The 19,679-nt window shown below is 38.7% G+C and overlaps 1 protein-coding gene across 1 annotated transcript in view; it reads left to right on the top strand.

Moving 5' to 3' along the window:
* The window catches only part of LOC137912782 (catenin alpha-2), a 148,108-nt gene that overhangs the window by 14,937 nt on the left and 113,492 nt on the right, over positions 1 to 19,679 (top strand). The window contains exon 6 of the mRNA XM_068756919.1: positions 13,909 to 14,112. Coding sequence (XP_068613020.1) covers positions 13,909 to 14,112 — 204 coding nt within the window. The remainder of the gene's footprint in view (positions 1 to 13,908; positions 14,113 to 19,679) is intronic.

Raw genomic sequence — 19,679 nt, forward strand, 5'->3', positions numbered from 1 at the left:
TGTTTACTGTGCTCTTTAAAACTACAATTCTGACACTTTATTTAAATCACTAAAAGTGCTACTGGCTTAGAGGCTGGGCGAATAACTAAACTGTTTCTTCTGAAAATGCTATTTGATATTCTACAGGAGATTGTGACCTAAAGTCACCACATTGACCCTGTTTTTATGCAAAACTAAGTGTCTTTTTGAAAAGATGTTTTACCTGCATAATTTGATTCTATTCAGTAGCCAGCCGGTAGTTAAAGGAGAAAAATTGTCCTTTGCTTAGCCCTTACTGCTTGATGCTTGTGCATGTTTAATTCTTAATTTAGCACAGAGACACAGACTATCAACAGATCCTTTCAGAATAGCAATGACTTGATACTGAGCTGTGAGGCATTGCAGTTTCAAAATTGTGTGGGTGACCTGTCCATGGGAATATGTAATTTGTGCTTTGTGTTGGACCACAAACACACAATAATGCATACACGTAATATGCGATGAACTGACGACTTGTCCAGGGTGTGCCCTGACCTGATTTCAGATGGGATAGGCTCCAGCGTAAACCCGTGTCCCGGATTTGGATCAGAGGCTGAAGACGCATGAATTATTGATTGTCTTGTCTTCTGGAAAATGACAGAATGAATGAATATATGATTGTAATGCAGTGATATGAAGCTCAGACAATCTCAAAATCTTTCTTCTGTATATTTGCACAAATGTGTGAGCAGCCACGTGCACACTGCCTTTAATGCTTTCTCTCTCTGAATTCTGGAGAATTGGATGATTGCACTTATCTATTTGGGTGCAGCTCCTTGTCCTGGGCCAGCTTTGATCTGTTACCCACTCTCAGTGGTTGGAAGCATGGAACATAGACCTCATTATAGCACAGCCAAAGCCTCTGTAGGAAAAGAAAGACAAACACAATACATTTAACATCATTTTCAGTTTTTTAAAACATTTTATTTAAGCTATTGTCAGGCTTATGTATGATGCTGCAGATGGTATCTTTGTGTACTGACTATTGGTTTTGACTCTTTTCTCTTACTCGCGTTTCATACAGTCTCTTTCGTTCAGACTCATGACAATGCAATATATGCTTTGCATTCTTTATAATTAGCTATGCATTGTTCTCAGCAGGCTGTATTGCATGCAGCTGATATTAGAACACTTATTACAACCAACTGGAGGCTCGAATTGTACTTAAAAAAAAGGCTTTTGAGCATCTTTATCAAATGCATGCCTTCATAATTATAGTCAAATTTCCTGTACACATTTCCTTTTTGGTTTGCCTTTAGAAGAGGACACAGAGTACCTTTCATCTCCTCTCTATCAATAGCAGCAATTTGCAGTGGTTTGAAAAAGCACAGCAACACAGACAAAATTTTAAGACTATTGATTTCCCATGTCGCTTCTTTTCCATCTTTAATACGAGGAAACGACTCCAAGGACTCCTAATATGTTTGATGGGGGATGTTGGCTCGATTGTCACTAAAATGAAAATGGCAAGGGTGTGTCTACGACACAAAAGTTTAGACAAGATTTCAAACAGGTGCAACCCACTATGACAAATAACTCTTGCAGTGAGATGGCTAATAATGGCACATTTGACATTACTTGAATGCTATTGGAATGTTTAGTTGACGAGTAAAATAGACATGCTTTTATTATAAATCATGCCAATCATGCTGATTGGATGGACTTGTCATCCAAATCCGATTCAGTTGTTGCAAAGCAGTTGGCAGTGAAGTGCTGAGCGCAGCCGTCTCAAAATAGGTTTTAGGATTGTGGACATCAGTCAGGTTGAAGAGGGAATATGAGGATGGCCACCTTTAAATATGCTATGCAGAAAAAAACATGTTGTGTTGAAATAGAAGTTTTGTTTGGGGATCTGAAATCACTGGGAGGACAGATGGAGTCCATACCCTACGGCATAGCATAGTACACTCGGGCATAGATTTTAGGTCACTGTCCAAACACGTGTGTACGTGCTAGGTAATTGGGGCTATTATATATCACAAAAACACTGAGATATTAAATTATTTTATTTCATCGCACATACCATTTGCTTGTGCATTAAAACAAATAATAATCTGTCTCTGAAGAGGATTGTGAGCATTTATTTCTTTTTTTTACAGCTCTTTCCCGCTCAACAAGTAACTTCTTTGCTCATTTTGATGATAAATTATTCTTTGTCTCCCCATCAAGTTCCTGCTTTGAGCCTCCATATGTTCTTTTTTTGAGTCAACAGCAAGAACCACTTGATGAGAGCATTTTTAAAGTATGACTGTGTTGGACTCTTTGACTCACAGTCCAATTGAAGTATTTCAAAAGGACAGCTTTTGAATTGGCAGCGATAAACGCTTTTCTTTCAGAAATACGATATGCACTATGACTAGGTAATATAACTGAGCAAGGAAATCCTGCCTGATTCAAGTGTGAGCTATTGTTTAATTCTGCTGCTGCAGCTTCTGCCGTCGATAAGATGGGCCAAGGGGGGGAAGATGGGCATTGTGTCTTTTAAACTTGCTGTGATGCGTCAAAACGACTACTACATCCTCAGCCCTCAACCAGTAAATTACATTTCCCTCTTTCTTAGCAGGGATTTGATATTGGATTGAAGGAATTTGTTTTTTTATATATCTCTGAGACTCCTTTATCCCAGTATGTTGGTTCAATGCAAACAGGTGGCCGAAGGTGCAGCAGTTCAAATGCATAAGCATCAAATTCATAGCATACAGTATGTTTATACTACCGCAACCAGCAGATGGCAGTGTTTAATTACTTTCTTCATACGTCTGTCCTCCTCTATTCATTCCCCACCCTCTTCTTATCCTTTCCATTTTTATCCTTTTTTTCCTGCAAGTCCTTAGAAACAGAGATTTTTCAGTCTGGCTCGTTCTCAGAGAAAAATCCTGTGTCACACTGTATGGTTTTGTAACATTAATGAGCTAGAATCTATCTCCCGATGCAGAGATGTGATGCATCGAGATCATTGATTTGAGCTTTGTCAAAGAGGATTCTATATTGCAGTTTACAGGATACAGCCTTACCAATTTGACCCCTCAGCCCACATCGCCGGGTGTTTGCACTTTCATTGACTCAGTCAGCAGACCTGTGCCATAGCCTGCTGTCTCGTCACGGCTCTCCACCTGCAGCTGCATGACATCAAAACACAGTAAATGGTGTTTGGTTGACAAGTGCAGGCACATCCACAACACATTTCATTTACATTTACTGCACGCATACATTTGCGGAGCCTGCAGAAGAGGCCAAATCTAAAGTGGTTCATTTTACCATGTTATTTCTTTTAAAATGTACATCTGCTTAACGTATGCTTGGTGATATATTTACACAACAGCTTCCTCATGCCCTCCTTTTCCCCTTTTTCTAACCCCACTCCCTCTCCTCATTCCTCTTTTATTCTTAATATATCATGAACAAACAGAAGCTGCTTTTTTTTCTTTTGAAGCTGGTGTACTTAACCATGAACTTTTGCACTGTAGCAATGTAATTTCATGGAAAAAAAATCCCCAAATATGTATTGTGCACACCCGGTAGTCCCGCTGCACAAGCATATGCTGGTCCTCGCTCTGCATGCATTATAGGCTAACGATAACTGGATTTAGTTGCTAGCTCAGAGGAAGCGTGCAGCCAGGCCTTTGAATCTCACTGTGGAAAGGATTGCTTCCAAGTGTAAGTCGTTTTCTGAATGCTTGCATGTGTCCATCTGTTCAGTGGCCACCAATTGGCCACGTCTACAGCAATTCACTAAAACACATGAATTACAGCTAATATGGGTATTTCAGCTTACGTCATAGATACCAGTGCCCCTTTTGATTGTCTGTCTGTTGCTTCATTTTCACAACAGGGTCCAAATGTTGTGATCAAGACTCACCGTATTTGTGTTGAAATCCGTGTTGTCTCAGCATAATACTTACTGAAAGCCCGTGTATTGTGTTCCCTGTCACACAGGAGAAATTAAATGAGCCGTTTTTATTCCCCCCTTACCATTAAAGTTGCCTGTTTTTCCCTCTGGTAGTTTAAGTAGCTTGCTTAATATATGGGGTCTTAATTCTGACAGTTTGTGCATTGTGAACGCCAAGGGATGACCTTTTGGCACGCTCCTCTTTTGAATGAGATGCTGCTGAGCCAACCTCAGAGAAATAGTCACTGGAGACCAAAGTAGTAATGATGTATTCCTAACTGAATGATAGCTTTCTTGACAATTGCTATATCAATCCATGGGACCCTATACTCGCTGTCTCATTTCAAGCTCACTCTAATTTTTCTATTGGTTTTCTCTTCATTTGCCCACGCGTATGTAGCCACAGGCCCACATGGCTGTTCGCCATCTTTAAATGGTTTTGCTTTAGTGCTTGGACCTGTGGATTGAATGGTCTTCAGGAAGAAACTGGAGCACAGGAACGGTTTCCCGCTTATTGCCTCTGCTAATATTTCCCGTGGAAGGTCAGGCATAAGCATGCACAGATGCACAATCATATTCCGATGTGAGCAGACTCCAAGCATTAGTAACACCATCGAACACAGTGCCAAGTGGCAGCGTTATTGACAAGAACCCTGTTGTGTTCAATAAAACTCCACTCCCACTGTCATTTTCACCTTGGCTGAGGCACGTGTTAGCCCAGAGGTACGCCTTTAAATTATGATATTCTCTGTCGGCCGATTAAAACACTGCCTCATTTTCCATGGACAGATGCACCTGTCAAGAGAAATATGAATAGGGAAACTAAACTGAGGTAATGGGACATGGCCAGGGAGATAGAGAAGTATTGGTTTGTTTGTTTGCTGTAAAGTAATTAGCCACTGCCCGCCTCGTCTTGATGGCTATGGGGAATGAGGCAAAAGGCGAGTGAGAGGGGTCATCGGTAAACGTGATTCAGAAATCCATACTAGTTATAACCTGGGGTCTTTTGAGATCATCCTACACATCTGTTTGCTTTTTCCCATTAAGCACATTTTGGAGCTTTTAGGAATTACTTAGCTCTTATCATTTGTCTCCAGTTATAGTTTAAATCCTGTGAGATTAGACTGACTGATGTCCGGCAAAGCACGTTTGCTATTTGAATTTATGTACCTCAATAACGCAACCAACCTAGTCAAATTGCACGAGGACATATTGCATCATAATGCAGATGGCTTAGCATAATGGTACATCCTCTAATGTTACTTGATTTTCAGACTTGGCTTGTACCCATCTCTGTAATTGCGTGCTTTAAGCACAATTCACCGTCTTTTCCTCTGCCCTCATTCTCATTTGGAAGGTAAGAAATGATTAACAGAGTACTCATAGAGTATTCTAACAATTTCCCCTATATTAGACAGGCTCCTAAATTAGATGACAATAGCAGCCAAGGTGAACTAACTCAGTGCTTCTTCAGTCCTCCCTCAGCATTAACACTCTTAGGACTTGATTTCTTTGTGGGTTCAGTAAATTACTTTCTTTTTGTTGTAAAGGCATCTTGCTTTCTTGTCAAGGTCTTCGCACCTGCACCTGCTGGCTTGCACACTCAGCTCGGTTCATTGTGTGGGTTGCTCCTGCACATACATTAGGTGTCTATGTCCTACAAACACAAGCACACACACACACACAAATAATTTCAGATTTGATCATCCTGATGTCAATTCGTTTTACTTTACTGCTGGTTTTGACTGACTTCCGTGGCACATGTGTGCATGCAAAAAAAAAAGAAAAATCCACGAAAACTAACCTGACTATTCTTTATATAGCATGACCACAAATTTGACATATTCAAGCTTGGATTTTTTGAAATCATATTTGTACTATATTAAGAAAAAAAACAAAAACTGACCTGAGCCACTCTGGCTTGGTGATGTGAATGTAGCTCCTGAGCCAGTTTCACTGTTTGAGGACAATCTGACTGTCCTTTCAAGCCACACGAAATCTACAATACCAGGTTTTTAATAGTCTGCATGCATAATGTCCTCCCGCACGTAAACTTGCTCGAGACCAGAAAATGGACGTGTGCATGCATATGCACAAGAAGAGAGTCCGTTTACAGATGCCATCTTTTCTGACAAGGGGTATATCTGGCTGGAATGTCCTGGAAGACGTGATAAATCATCACCAAAATTTACTATTTTCCATTCTTCATGTTGCTAAGCCAAACCTTGACCGTCTAGAAATGAAAAAAATATCTCAATGTTAAGACATTCTTCGGTATTAATATACTGGTTTAATACTGGTTTATTAAACCTTTAAACATACATGCAGAAGCCTTTTTAATATTTCTTAGTAATAAGTATCCAGCAGGAATAATATTATATACGATAATGTTCTTATAGACTGATAAACCCGAGGCATTAGAGGGGGTGTACAGTCTCTCGTGGGTTGAACAAGTCCTGCATTGCCTGAAAGAAGGACAGTGAAATTGCTGCAGGAATTTACACATTAAGGAAATTTAATTCATAAGACATTGAGGCAGAAATACTTCATTTCAAAGTTGGCTGATTAAGTTACCTGAAAGCTTTCTGTAGATAAGTCAGTAGGTATAAAATAAATATATTAATTGGCACTAAAAAAATCATTTTTGATTCGGTTTGGCAGACGATTGCAAAACTCTCACAATTTACATTATGCGAAAAGACTAAAGTTAATTGTGGACTGAATTGATTTAAAATACTGTAATATGTTTAGATACCTTCACCGCTGATCCACATTTCAAATAACCAATAATGCATAAATCACAGGGAATGCTGTCTGTTTTCATGCAGTGATGATCCAGAGTGGGTTTCACAAAGAACTTACTAAAAGCTGGTTATCCTCCTCTGGATATGTAGTAATTTTCAAATTAGTGCAAATATAAATCAAGTTTCAACTTCTATATATTAACTTCCATTAAACACAGCAGTGTTCTCATTATGTGAAGTAGAACTCATTAAACCCATGTTTTGATAATGTCAGTGATTCAGACAGTTCGGTGTTGAGTTTAAATATTATAAAAAAATCAGATGAGATACCTCTACTCTCATTAGCATTGCTTTCATTGTCTACCCTTATTCAGCAGCTCTCTTTCATTCGCTTGCATTCCCGGCGCGATGTGTTCATCTTGTTAGTTCCACATCTTTTGCCTTTATCCCTTTTCCGGTCTTTTAAATCTTGTAATGGTGCCTGCTAAAGCATCCATAGTGTGTGCATCCCAATTGTGTGCAGATCTCTCACTGTGAGCCTCAATGGCATCCGATACCAAATGCCTACTGGCTGAAGCTTGTGAAGCTTCATCGTTTAAATTTAAAACTAAAAATAGGTTTGCATTTCAGGGCTAAGACCAATTGCATGTCCACGTTGCGGTAAACACCAAGCTAAATATTAACTAGTGTAAAATCACGTGAAAGCCAAACAGATGACTGAACATCACACAAATGACTGCAGTTAAAGTCCACAACAAAATATGCCTGTATGGGGGAAAAAACTGTGATTTTACTGATTTAAATCATTTCATGCTTTGCATATTTATGAATAAAGAAGTGAGTGATGCAGAAAATATTGCAAGTTTTCTGCCGGTCTTCTTTTATACGGCCTTTGCATCAATTATTAATGCTATTTAATGTGAGTTCAGCATCATGTACCAGTTCATTCTGGCAAAACCGATGACAAAACCATTGATTGAACCACTGTATAGTATTTCAATCTCTTTTTCACCTCTCTATCTGTAATTTAATTTATTTGAAGGAAGACAATTTGTCTTCTATAATGAACATTATTGAATCTTAAAAACATCCTTGGATATAAATGTTTAAAATTGAGCCAAAGGCATACAACGATTTCATTTTATCATCATTTTTGAATTCCATGAGCAGATGTCAAAAATACCCTGTGGAGATTTTATATGTTTGCATCAAATCATATGCTGTTCCTCATCCTTCCTCATATAGCATCTGCTAAATATTTTAAATTGTGCAGTGTTTACATTCATGACATTACAATCTTCTTCTTGGTGTTTGCTGATTTGTTCTGCATTTCTTTCCATGGGATATATGTGAGAAAATAGAGTTGGGCTTGATAGGGATAGAACAAAATGGGACTTGGTAGGATAGAATGGGATTAGATAGGATGGTACAAGAGGACATCAAATGTATTTCTTATTGAAAATCTTCCTCCTCCTGGTCCTGTCAGGGGTCGCCACATCAAATCAACTTTCTCCACTTCACCTTGTCCTTTGCATCCTCCTCCCCATCCCCAGCCGCTCTCATGTTCTCAAATCAAAGCTTTATGACATGTTGAATTAAAGTTTTTAACAGAATAGCACACGAGCTTTAATTACAAGTGCATTTAAATATTATTGTTTGTTTTGTTTCGTACTCTGAACTGTCTGTCACTGTTTTCTATAGCCTTCCAGGACACCGTTACTGCTTTATCAACTGGATTCCCAGGCACGATGCATGGGTAGAAGTTGTACAGAACAGACTGACTTCCACAAAAATAATTGATTTCATCTGCGGATTATCTGATGATGACGTCAAATGAGATTAGTGCGGAAGATGGCAGGTGTGCCTTTGCTTATGACCCCACTATATGTTCTCTTTAATCAACTGGACACTGTTGCCAATTGACCACATGTATTTTGTTGTTCGGTAGCTTCCAACTGCAGAATTCCAATAACATTGCTGATTGTTCTCCCAGACATATCAGGTGTTGCATTTATGTACATATTGTAAACAGCTAAGAAGCATTTGCACAACTAAACTACAGAGTTGGTCTGAAAGTCACACAAGTTTTTTAACGGGCCTTTTTTCATACATAAAAGCTTTTCAGTGACTCCAAATGCGATTTCATTAGACAACATTAAAAACAAATATTTGATTAATAATCATGTAAAATCCTTTTAAACATCTTTGGCAGCCACCTATTGATGACATTTTTGCATGCATGGTTGTAAAGCCAAATGAATTCCAGCCATTATCGGTATCCCGCTGAGGAGCCATGAAACAGGTGGTGCTGTGGTAATAGAAGGGTGAAATGATACCGCTTAATGGCAGCAAAGAGGGCCAACTGGTGAGGTAATTAAATATTTTCCAGCCAGGATGATCACTGGTTGACAGACAGTCTCATAAACCAGTGAGTTTATTGTGATTAGGAAATTAGAATGATGATTGTCTGGCTGCCTTTACTTGCAATAAAAGCTTCATTTGACATCCAGTTTGTTTCTTTTTTTTTTTCACTTTGCCTTGATAGGTCTAATGCCAAGGGAACTCTAGAGTAAACAGGCAGGCTTGAGAGCAGATTGTCATGTTTTAAGCTAAGTGGGAAAAAGGGGCACTGGAAATAAAATGATTTGTTCAATAAAATAAAGCAAAACTAAAAATATTTGTCTCAGTAAATACTTTTGTTGGAAAATAATTATTCTAAATATGTTCGTTCTTTTACTATTGGAATTTTGAGGGTCAAGGTAAAGACTACGTCTCTATCTCGTCTGTTTTGCAGATGTTTTTCTGGGTAAAACCGCCTGCCCCATTGCTCCCCTGCAGGTTTGTGTGCGTCGACATTCACAGTCTGCTGCTGAAGAGACTGGGCACTGCTCCAACTGCCATTACCTGAGACGGCAAGGAGCCTTGCTGCCCTTATTATGCTACTGTAGTGCATGATTTATGACTGTGTCTACGTGCATCTGCTACATTAATAAACATTCGGTCACACGCTCATAATTTAACCTACATGGTTTTGAATACAAGTTACATTACGTCTTCAGCACCATGAGCACCACTGCTGAGAATCATATTAGTTTTAGAGTTTGTCTTGGTGAGTGCTTTTTCAGGCCCCGATGAGCTACTCATCTAACAGCATGGCTGTTCATCTGTTCAGAAACATGTGACCTTCAGCTGGCTCTTATATGCACCTAAAACCAAGAAAGAAAGAGGGGTCAAAAAAGACAAATCCATGTGGGAATGAGTTCCGGCTATGATTCGACAGGCGTAGTGTTACCAAGGAGGGAATGTTGATGACTGCAATGATTCAAATACTTGAATATTTGAATGAGTTTCCAGCATAAATTTAGAGAACATTGCCAACAGAAAACTAATTTTAAAATGCTGATCATATTGGGAGTTATTTCTTGCTCATAATCAAGTTCATATGCAGAGTCGTGATATCTCCCCTCAGGTATACAACGCGCTACATGAGACGGATCATATTCAAACTTTACATCATTAAATCAGCAGGATACGAGTTCAGACATGAATTTAGGTGTTGCAACTACTGTAGGCTGTCTCACTTGTGGCACATTTGCTGTCGTAAACTATTCTGAATGGTTTTTGTTTTCTTTGTTTCTGTGGATTCATCTCACTGTCTGTATTTTCCTACCCTTCTCTTAATTTACAAATGAACAACACTATTCACATACACTAATTCCTCAAACGTAGTGTGTGTGGGTTGGGGCGGGTTTTGCTGGGATAATGCATTGAAACTTACCGCCGTGAGCTCAATGAACTGTGCGTTCACTATTTTAGGAATACTGCGCTGTTAGATTGATTTCCTGCTGATTGAATGTTGTTACTAATTCATGTGACTATTCTTTCCTCTGCCCCAGTTGGCCCTTCTTTCTCTTTCTAAATAATTCAAGAATGCTTTGCTTTTTGCTTTTTATTTATTGTGATATCTGTGGGATATTTACCATTCAGATTTTATTTGTTCCATAAGAATGTGTGTTCATTGTATTATGTAGCTGCAACAAAAGTACAATACCACTCAACTTAATAATTCATGTAGTCCCTTGAAGGCCACTGGGAAACTATTACTGCCAGGGGCATCTTGTCCAAAAGTAGAGCATGATAGTTAATTTTCCTTAAAACTGCTGTTTAGTATGCCAATGTAGCAATATGGTCTTAAATTAATGTACATTTACGGATAATTGACCTCCCTTAATCTAGGCACCACCTTATTTTGATTATCAGTGAAAACAAATGAATGATCATTCAACATCTAAAATGATAATTTCTAGATTAATGTGATATTATTTGTCCTTCGAAAAGGATTAAACAAAAACAGTGACATCGTTTGCATGGGATGAAATTAGAATGAAACAGCCATGGTAATGGCACCAGTATAAATACAGATATGTTTACTATTGACAATATGTCTACAAGAGAAGGGCAATGATGAAAGATATGATAATTATTGGGTTTAACAAAAAGAAGGAAGTTGACAAAATGTTGCTGACATGCCTGATTTTAGGATTTTAGACATCATAATTTCTTACAGCAATGAGATGGCATGAATATTTTTTGGGGGATGTGCCTTGATTTAAAGTTAGTCAAGGGATTACACACTGAGTTACATTCACGGAACCCGCTCAAATGTAGATTCAACCATTTTGTTTTATCATTACATTTAAAGTGACAGATATATCTGACACTTTATTTACCATGCCTGCCGAAATGGGCTTCTTCAAACCTTGTACTTCCGCTGTGTGACGATAGAAGTCCAAACCCTAACCCTGAGTCTCTTCATTAGGTCAATCAATCAGTGAGTGGATTATGACTAATGCCCCTCCTGGGCCAATGTGGGCAGAGCTTTGTCAAACAGTGTAATTGTCACTATGAAACGGCTTTTAAACCCAGGAATAGGACCACCAGAGGCGATAAAGTTGTACGCTTAAGACTTTCTTTAACATCGCTCTTAGACAAAATACTTGTCAAGAAATATTGGAAAGCCCTGGAAGGTTCTTTTGACGAAGGCTGATATGACATGCACCCTGTCCACTGGTTATTTTCCCAAGGTGAGGTCAAACTAATAACCTTACCCTGTGTGGTGCAAACAAGGTTGCCTGTGGCCCATATATACTGTCAAAATTCACATTGAATTGCAGACTGGACTCCAAAAGTAGACGTCAGGAAAACAAAACCAAAACAAACAAATAAAAAACAACAACTCATCAGCCTGTAAGTAAGATCTGTATTTAACGCTCTCCAAAATAGATTGAACTCATTTAGCTTAACAATATAGCAAAAATAAATCTATACCTTTTAATAGCTACAATAAAAGTTTCAAGATTTTGTTGTGGTGCAGTGACGGGCTTTTCAAATCTGTGTCAGCAAATCTGGACTACAGAGTTATTCTTGAACAAAACATAATTTCCATTTTCCACTGACACAGCTTTGAAGCTCAGTAATCTCTGTGGACTTGCACAAGACAGGGCAAGGAGAACATATACTGTAGAATAATTTAGAGCTTGTGAAGATTAGGTTTGTGAAGACACCTTATAAATGATTGATCTACAAGGGAAAAAAAGAATTGAAATTTATATTTTTCAAAATTATTTCTGAAACTGTATCATTACTGTCGTCCAGTTGTCATGATGAAATGTGAGTGACACATACTAGCAGGTTTGTGCCCTGAAAGCCAACCACACTGCCAATGATTCAGTTTCAGATACATGTCCATCCATCTTCTTGTAGGTAAGACGATTGCAATCATCTCATCTATAGAGGTATGTTCACTTTGTTACGGGTCTGCTGGAGCCTATCCCAGCTGGCTGTGGTCGAAAGGCAGAGTACACCCTGGATAAAACGCCAGCTCATCATGGGGCCACATGTAAGATAAATAAATAAAATAAATGAACTCATTTGCAACACCAGTCACATTTGCTAGTTTCTTGGTGGATGACTGCAACCATTGCCAACGGCATTGGAAACCTCTCATCCTTTGTCGATCCAGCATTTGCTTTTCTTTTTTCTCTGGCTGTTCTCAACTCCCAGTTCTAATTACAACCTGACAGTCTGTGCAGAATAACAATCGACTGGTGTAAGGCGTGTGCTCAGTTTTACTTGGTACTATTTTTCTGTTTTGAATCTTCTTGAGATCTGCAGCAGGTTGAGCTTTGTTGTTCTGTCTGTTAATGCTCTGCTTTCTGTTGCTGATGTCAACATACATAGCAGAAAAAGAGAAGAGAAGGAAATTGAGATTTTTTTTTATTGTCATTACAAATATGACTCACATAAATGGAACTCTCTGATCTAAATTTTAGAGATATTTATGGGACACCTACCTTAAAACCGAAAGCAGCTTATATTGTCTTGCCACATGTTCCACCTATGTTTTAAACCTGAGGAAATACATGTTAAAAACAAGCAAAAGAGGAAAACAATTGGAAGCAATATTAAGATTAAATCCTTTTTAAGTTGTGCAATCTTTGAATTCACCAGTTTTGGCTTATATGGGCCTCCAGACAAATTAATTCACAATCTCAATTTTCCAAATTAGGCTGTTCCTGCTGAAAAACAGATTTATAATCTCAAGGTGAAAACACATGACTGGAATCAAATCACAGTGATCGGGAGATACAGCTGTATTACAAGTTATATGAAGGCTACACCTTTCACAAGGCTTGTTTTTTTTCTATTTTGGTGATTTTGTTCTGGTATCTTCAAGGAATGATCATATTTGTAATTATATGCTGGGTGGAAAATAGTGATTATGTTATGCGAGTTTTAACACTTTTTTTGAGTTCCAAGTTGTCCTTGAAGAGATTTATTCAAAAACTATTTTGCAAGCAAAGCTCTAACATGTTTCCAAACCTTGACCCGTGGTTGTATATTTACTTTTCATGCATCTAATCATTTAGTTAAATATTTTTATTAAAATCATGTATATTCTTCCCACATGATGCAAGCAATTAACATGAGAGACTCATTGACATTGCATTCAAACCATTTCACTTACAGGCTGATAGCTTAGAGGGATCTTGACATGGTTTTATCAGTTGATAATAAAGGCATTGCTCGGTTTGCAGAAATAATTTTCTAACGTAAGTAAGTAATTGTGTTTTTGTACCAGAAACTTCTCAAGCTATCATGGTGTTCGCTTCTCAGTTTGGGTTCCTATTGGTCATACGGTATCAAAGATGGGCCTGTACTGCTTCCTGACCTTCTACTTGTCTTGTTGCCCGACAGAACAAGATCATCTTGGATCCTCTGACATTCAGCGAGGCTCGCTTCCGGCCCTCTCTGGAGGAGCGCTTGGAGAGCATCATCAGCGGTGCTGCACTAATGGCTGACTCTTCGTGTACACGTGACGACCGTCGTGAACGCATCGTGGCAGAGTGCAATGCTGTCCGACAGGCCCTTCAAGATTTGCTGAGCGAGTACATGAACAATGTAAGTTATTATTTATTTTTTTATAGTTCATTGCTGCTGTATACACTCCAGTCATGGACTGATTTCAACATACACATGCAGTACAGTCACACACACCATGAAGACAGACACACATCATGCTCATCTTATTTAACCTCCCCTGATTCCGTCTACAACGCTGTAAAGACATCCGGTGTACATTTAATCATTTTGTTGGAATTCAGAACTAAAATCCTTTCTTCTCTTTCTTCTCAAACGTTCACTCATGATACTTTCCACCTGCAGTCAAACATCATGCATATGTATATTACATATTAATTTATAAAGCCACACATGCTGTATGTCTAAATGTGCTTCATTAATCATTGTGGAAACAGGTACATATACACAATATAGCAATGAACTTCATTTCCACAGTTGTATAGTATATAGAAGTGGACTAAAATAGGCTGATGCATGAAATCAATACTTGAGTCCACTCCACAACTCAATTGACTCATCGAGAAGAAAGGCAATAAGGAAAATGTGCTGTTTTATTGACTGTCTTGCAACAGCAAGTTTTATGGTTCTCCAACAGGTTTCATTATACTTGATAGAATCATGCACGATATTATAAGTCACAACATCTACATATGTAGCAGTTATGGTAGTAATGACTCATTATTGTACTCCTAAAGGAAAACCATTGATTAAGCTATTAGATGTATGATAATATATGATGATATATATTTATATTATGTACAGTAAACCCCCAGCTAGTATCCGCGAGATCTCGAACAATCTCGCAATAGATCGATGGATATATATATATATATATATATATATATATATATATTAGTATACTTATTTACAAAGCTATGTCTAAATAAAACTATCACTTTGCCATCCATTCTTATTCAAGGTTCTCATGGAAACGGTAATATAAAGTTAACATTAAGATACAATCAATATGGCAACCTTTCAGTTGCCCTAAAGAGAGTCATACATCACTGAAAAGGCAGAGCCTATAACCTCCACCGTGAGGCAGTTAAACTGACCTGACTTCTTAGATAACCTGACCTAATGGATCTTGACTGTTGTTGAGTTATTGCTTTGTTGAAAATGACTGTAGTGTACCCATGTGTTCTGCTAAACATTGGCTTGTACATATTGGACATTGTAGCCTGAAGGACTATAGACTTCTGTGAAGTAAAACACACTGTTGGAAGAAGAAGGAGTAAAAGGAGAAGAATCATGTATTTGTCCTTTGGTGAGGAATTTCTTTTTTCCACATATAGGCCTGAAAAAAACACACACACACACACAAATTGATATGGAATGGAGATGGTGGAACAGTGAAGTGAAGGTCAGGTATGTGGCGGCCCCCCTGAGAGCAGTTTGGTGTTCGTTGCCTTGCTCAAGGGAATCTTGACAGGGCCCAGGAGGTGAACTCTTCAGCCACCAGCCCACACTCCTTTGGTTCAAACCGGCCATTGTACGGTCAAGCTATCCCTGCGGATAGCTAGTGCCGACCCTTGTAATGGTTCCTGAGCTAAATAAAACTACAAGGAACAATTAAAAAAAATAAAGTTAATGTTTGAACAACATCACATTAAGGACAATAATTAACCCAATATCATTGATGTATTTTGAGTTTTACCCCATGACAAAATTGAAAGCTTAATTATTTTCCATTTGATTATTTACATGTTTAAAGTGAGTATGTAGGGATCAATGTAGCATGTATAAAGGATCATTTAAGGCTGCAGAGAAATTGGCAAACTGCTGGTTTCCTTCATGATCAGTTCTCCTGCTGGGAAAGTGCTCTCTGCAATACAATACAACCTTCGTATAATTATGAATAACTGTTGTAGCATTGGTGCTCATGATGCATTTTGCTAACGATAGAGGCATTTTGGGTTAGGGTCCTTATTAAATCAGATCTCTGCATGTAAAAGATGCTGTGAATTATGTTTATTTAAAGGTCCCATATTATACCCTTTTTCCACAAGTTAATGCAGTTCCAAAACACTTGTATGAAATATCTGTGCCAGTCTTTTGTCAAAATAGCGAACAGATGCTGCAGGACAGTGTCTGTCATTTCTGTATCCAAATCATGTAAAAGTTGAAGTCAGCTTCAAATCTCAAAATGAACAAAAACAGTATTTGTTTTGCCCAACCTTAACAACCTTAACTATTTGGTATTCACTGTTTAAAGCACACTTTGTGAATTCTTATGTATTATATTATAACTTAAATTGTTGAAATAATTAGTCAACTACAGCTACAGTTTAACAAAAAGTCTGAGAAGTTTCTGCTGTCATATTAGGAATCTATAATGCTACAATTATTATATTGGGTCAATTTTGCACATCCCTGCTTGGAGGAGAAATATACTTGACCATTTCATTTTAATGCAATTTAGTCAAAAGAACATTGAGGCACATAATTCCCCAGCTGACAGAGATTTGCTCCTGGCTGTATAGTAATATTCTTTTTGAGAAAAGTTTATGAACATAATTTAAACATCATCTTGCTCATGTTTCTTCTTCCTTTCTTCCATCCCAACACCCCCCCCTTCCTAACACACAATTTTTTTATAGGAAGCTTGAACCACAGCACAAGGTTAATCAATGTGGTAGCTGGCAATAAATTAGGTTCAAGTGACAGGAAAATGTCCATACCTGTCTCAGCTGCTGGTGATCTGTGATTGGTGACAGCAGGCTCGGCTCCCTGAATGGTGCTGAATCATCAGGAGCAGCTGATTTAGTTACGGCAGCTGAGACAGGGCCAATCTATCAATTGATCTGGGGAGTAATGCATTACCAGCTTGGGTCAAGGGAGCCTGGGCAGAATGAAGCCATGGCCAGAAACCATGGCGGGTTAAAGGGGGGCAACTCGGCACTCCTGTGAGCAGTACAGAGAAGGATTTAAAGAGTGTGATGGCAAGCACACTGATCTCACTGTTAGTTGGAATTGGCACATAAAATTAAGCAGTCCGTTGTGAGGTACGACGATCATTAGGGAGAGACTGATGGCCTTCTTGCTCACACAGCTCATCTGGGAGTTGCCATGAAGAATGTTCAATCAACAATTTGGCTGACTGATCATATTCTATAAACCACATCTTTGTAGGTGCTTGTGGACCCATCTCAGATCATATTTTATCCTTGCTTTAACTGTCATCGTTTCAAAAATGTAAATAAGCATTATGATGAAGAAAAAACAAATTTGATAAATGACTCACAAATTACCCAACATTCAGAATTGGCAGGTCTCGGGAGCTCCTAAGCAAAATGCCATTATAATGTATATCTAAAAAACAAAGGGTGCTATTCAGATGCACCTTGGGGTTTAGGGTTTAAACAGTCTGCAATAAAATATGCCTAACAGTCAGACACATTAGTAAATAGTTTTCTCAGCTGAGTTTTCAGTGGAGAATTGATGAGACAATTGGCTCATCTACAATAAAATTGATGTGTCTATGGCTATTACAAGTACACAATATAATGTTTAATGGTTATATTTACATTCCTCTATATTTTTTTAATTTAATTAGTCCCCTCTCCACGGAAAAAATGGCTCGGCATGAAGCCGCTCCGTGGCAGGAAAAAGGTTGGGGGCCGCTGCAGTAAAGTATAACCCTCATGTCGGCCATTTTTTACTTAGCCAAATTACGTCCATTCTGACTTATGACCAGGTGGTCGGAACTGATCTCGGTGACTCGGATAGTACCTGTGTGAGTGTTTCTGTGGATGTCTGAAGGAAGAAGAGAACCAACAAATACCCAGAGCTGTATTGTGGCTTGCACAGTTCTCTGCCTGCGGTGTTTCTGAGCCTCTCCCTCTTTCTTTTATCATGTTGATTGCTTAATTGCTCTCTATTCCCGTCTCTTTTCCTCTTTCTAATTCATTTTCTCCCTCTGATTCATATGCTGCGCAGTTTCAATGAGGTGGTCGGTGACACAGGTGTCATTTTAATGCAAATAAAACAGAATACAATTACCATAAATAATGTCTATATCCATGTTAACATAATTTGAGGTGACTTTAATATTCAGAGAAAACAAAACAATATTTCTACAATGATGCAACATTTTACAAGTTATTTGGGTGATGCTTAATGCTAGCTTAAATAGAGTAAATACATCTTATTTTAAAGACCAGTAATATAATTTGCACTCCTTTTTTGATTCATTCAAATTTCTTCCCATTTATTCTCCCAACATGGTCCCTCCAGACTCAGCACTTACACCCAGTTAAGTGTTCCAGGCTCAGCAATAAATCATTGGTTCCCTTAAGGTTCCCACACCGTCCTTCCCATCTGTCATCACCTAATGCCAACCACGACAAGCTGCAATCCACTGTGTATCAGCACCACTCACTTTGAACAACTTAGCTTTCTCAGCCATTGAAGGCTAGCTCAAATACACAACCCCTAAGGAGGATTGACCAGGATGCCCCAGGTACAAACTGTTAGTCTATTTTAGGCCCCCTGGAGATTCCGAGAAGACTCTTTTATTACCACAACTTCGATATGAGTGCAAGCTGGACAGCTGAAGCAACTGACCTACAGTGAATTTCCTTCATTGATATAAGAAGACCACTTACCTATTGATGAGTCGAAGCGCAGAGACTCCTTTCTGTAAAACACTCTAAAAACAACCCATAGGGATTGCAATTGCAAACAAAATAGAATAATACATTGACATTCATTATCTTTTATTTATTTATTTTACAGTATCACATGTCTTAAAATGCGACAGGTGCTGCAGAAACAGTGCGGGCAATTGCAATAAATGTATATATTACGTCACTGCAGAGCCTTTTGGCCTGATTTTTGGGGAGCATGGTTTTATTACTGGATGGGTGATTTACATTACACTGCGCCATCTGTGTTTGTTAAAATGGTGGTCACAGAGTTCCAAATATCATGATCCTGCCCCCCCCAGCCCCTGACGAAGCCAGTTCTTTTTTCTTGGCAAACAAGGTTTTGGTTCCACTCTGGCACTATTTTGTTTCTGACTGAGAGCTTTTTTCATAGACTGCATTCACAGAGCTGGTTCAAAAGTAGGCACGGTCTCTGAAACTGCCTTGGTTAAAAAAAGGGTGAGGGTTAATAATAATAATAATAAAAAGTGACATAACATGCACAGGGTGGATGCACTGGCCCTTTAATTCATCACGATCGCTATTTACTGACTGGAGGGGTATTTTGGCCTAGCATAGGCACACATGTTATACATATCGACTTTTCTAGCGGACCATAGTCACTTGAGAACCATTGGGCCAACAAGACAAGCTATTGAAAGATACCAAGTCTGTATATAATGACTCCAAGGCCACCCAGTGCACTCAGTAGACCCTTTGCCTTAACAGGGGGGCTGTTAGGCTGAACAGAGGGGCTCTTAGGCTGTGACAAGAAGGAGCTCTGAGCTGACACTATGGGACATTCTGAGGTGAACTGAGAGCAGCTCAAGCTCAAGTATCCTTTTGTTCCCTGACACAAACTTGTTGAAGCAAGTTTAAGACACATGAGTGTCTTCTGTGCAAGGAAAGTTGATCTGTATGGGAAAACATTGCTGGATAGACTGATCAGTCTGTCTTAAA

The sequence above is a fragment of the Brachionichthys hirsutus genome, unplaced genomic scaffold (assembly GCF_040956055.1).
Source record: "Brachionichthys hirsutus isolate HB-005 unplaced genomic scaffold, CSIRO-AGI_Bhir_v1 contig_247, whole genome shotgun sequence".
NCBI classification, from domain to species: domain Eukaryota; kingdom Metazoa; phylum Chordata; class Actinopteri; order Lophiiformes; family Brachionichthyidae; genus Brachionichthys; species Brachionichthys hirsutus.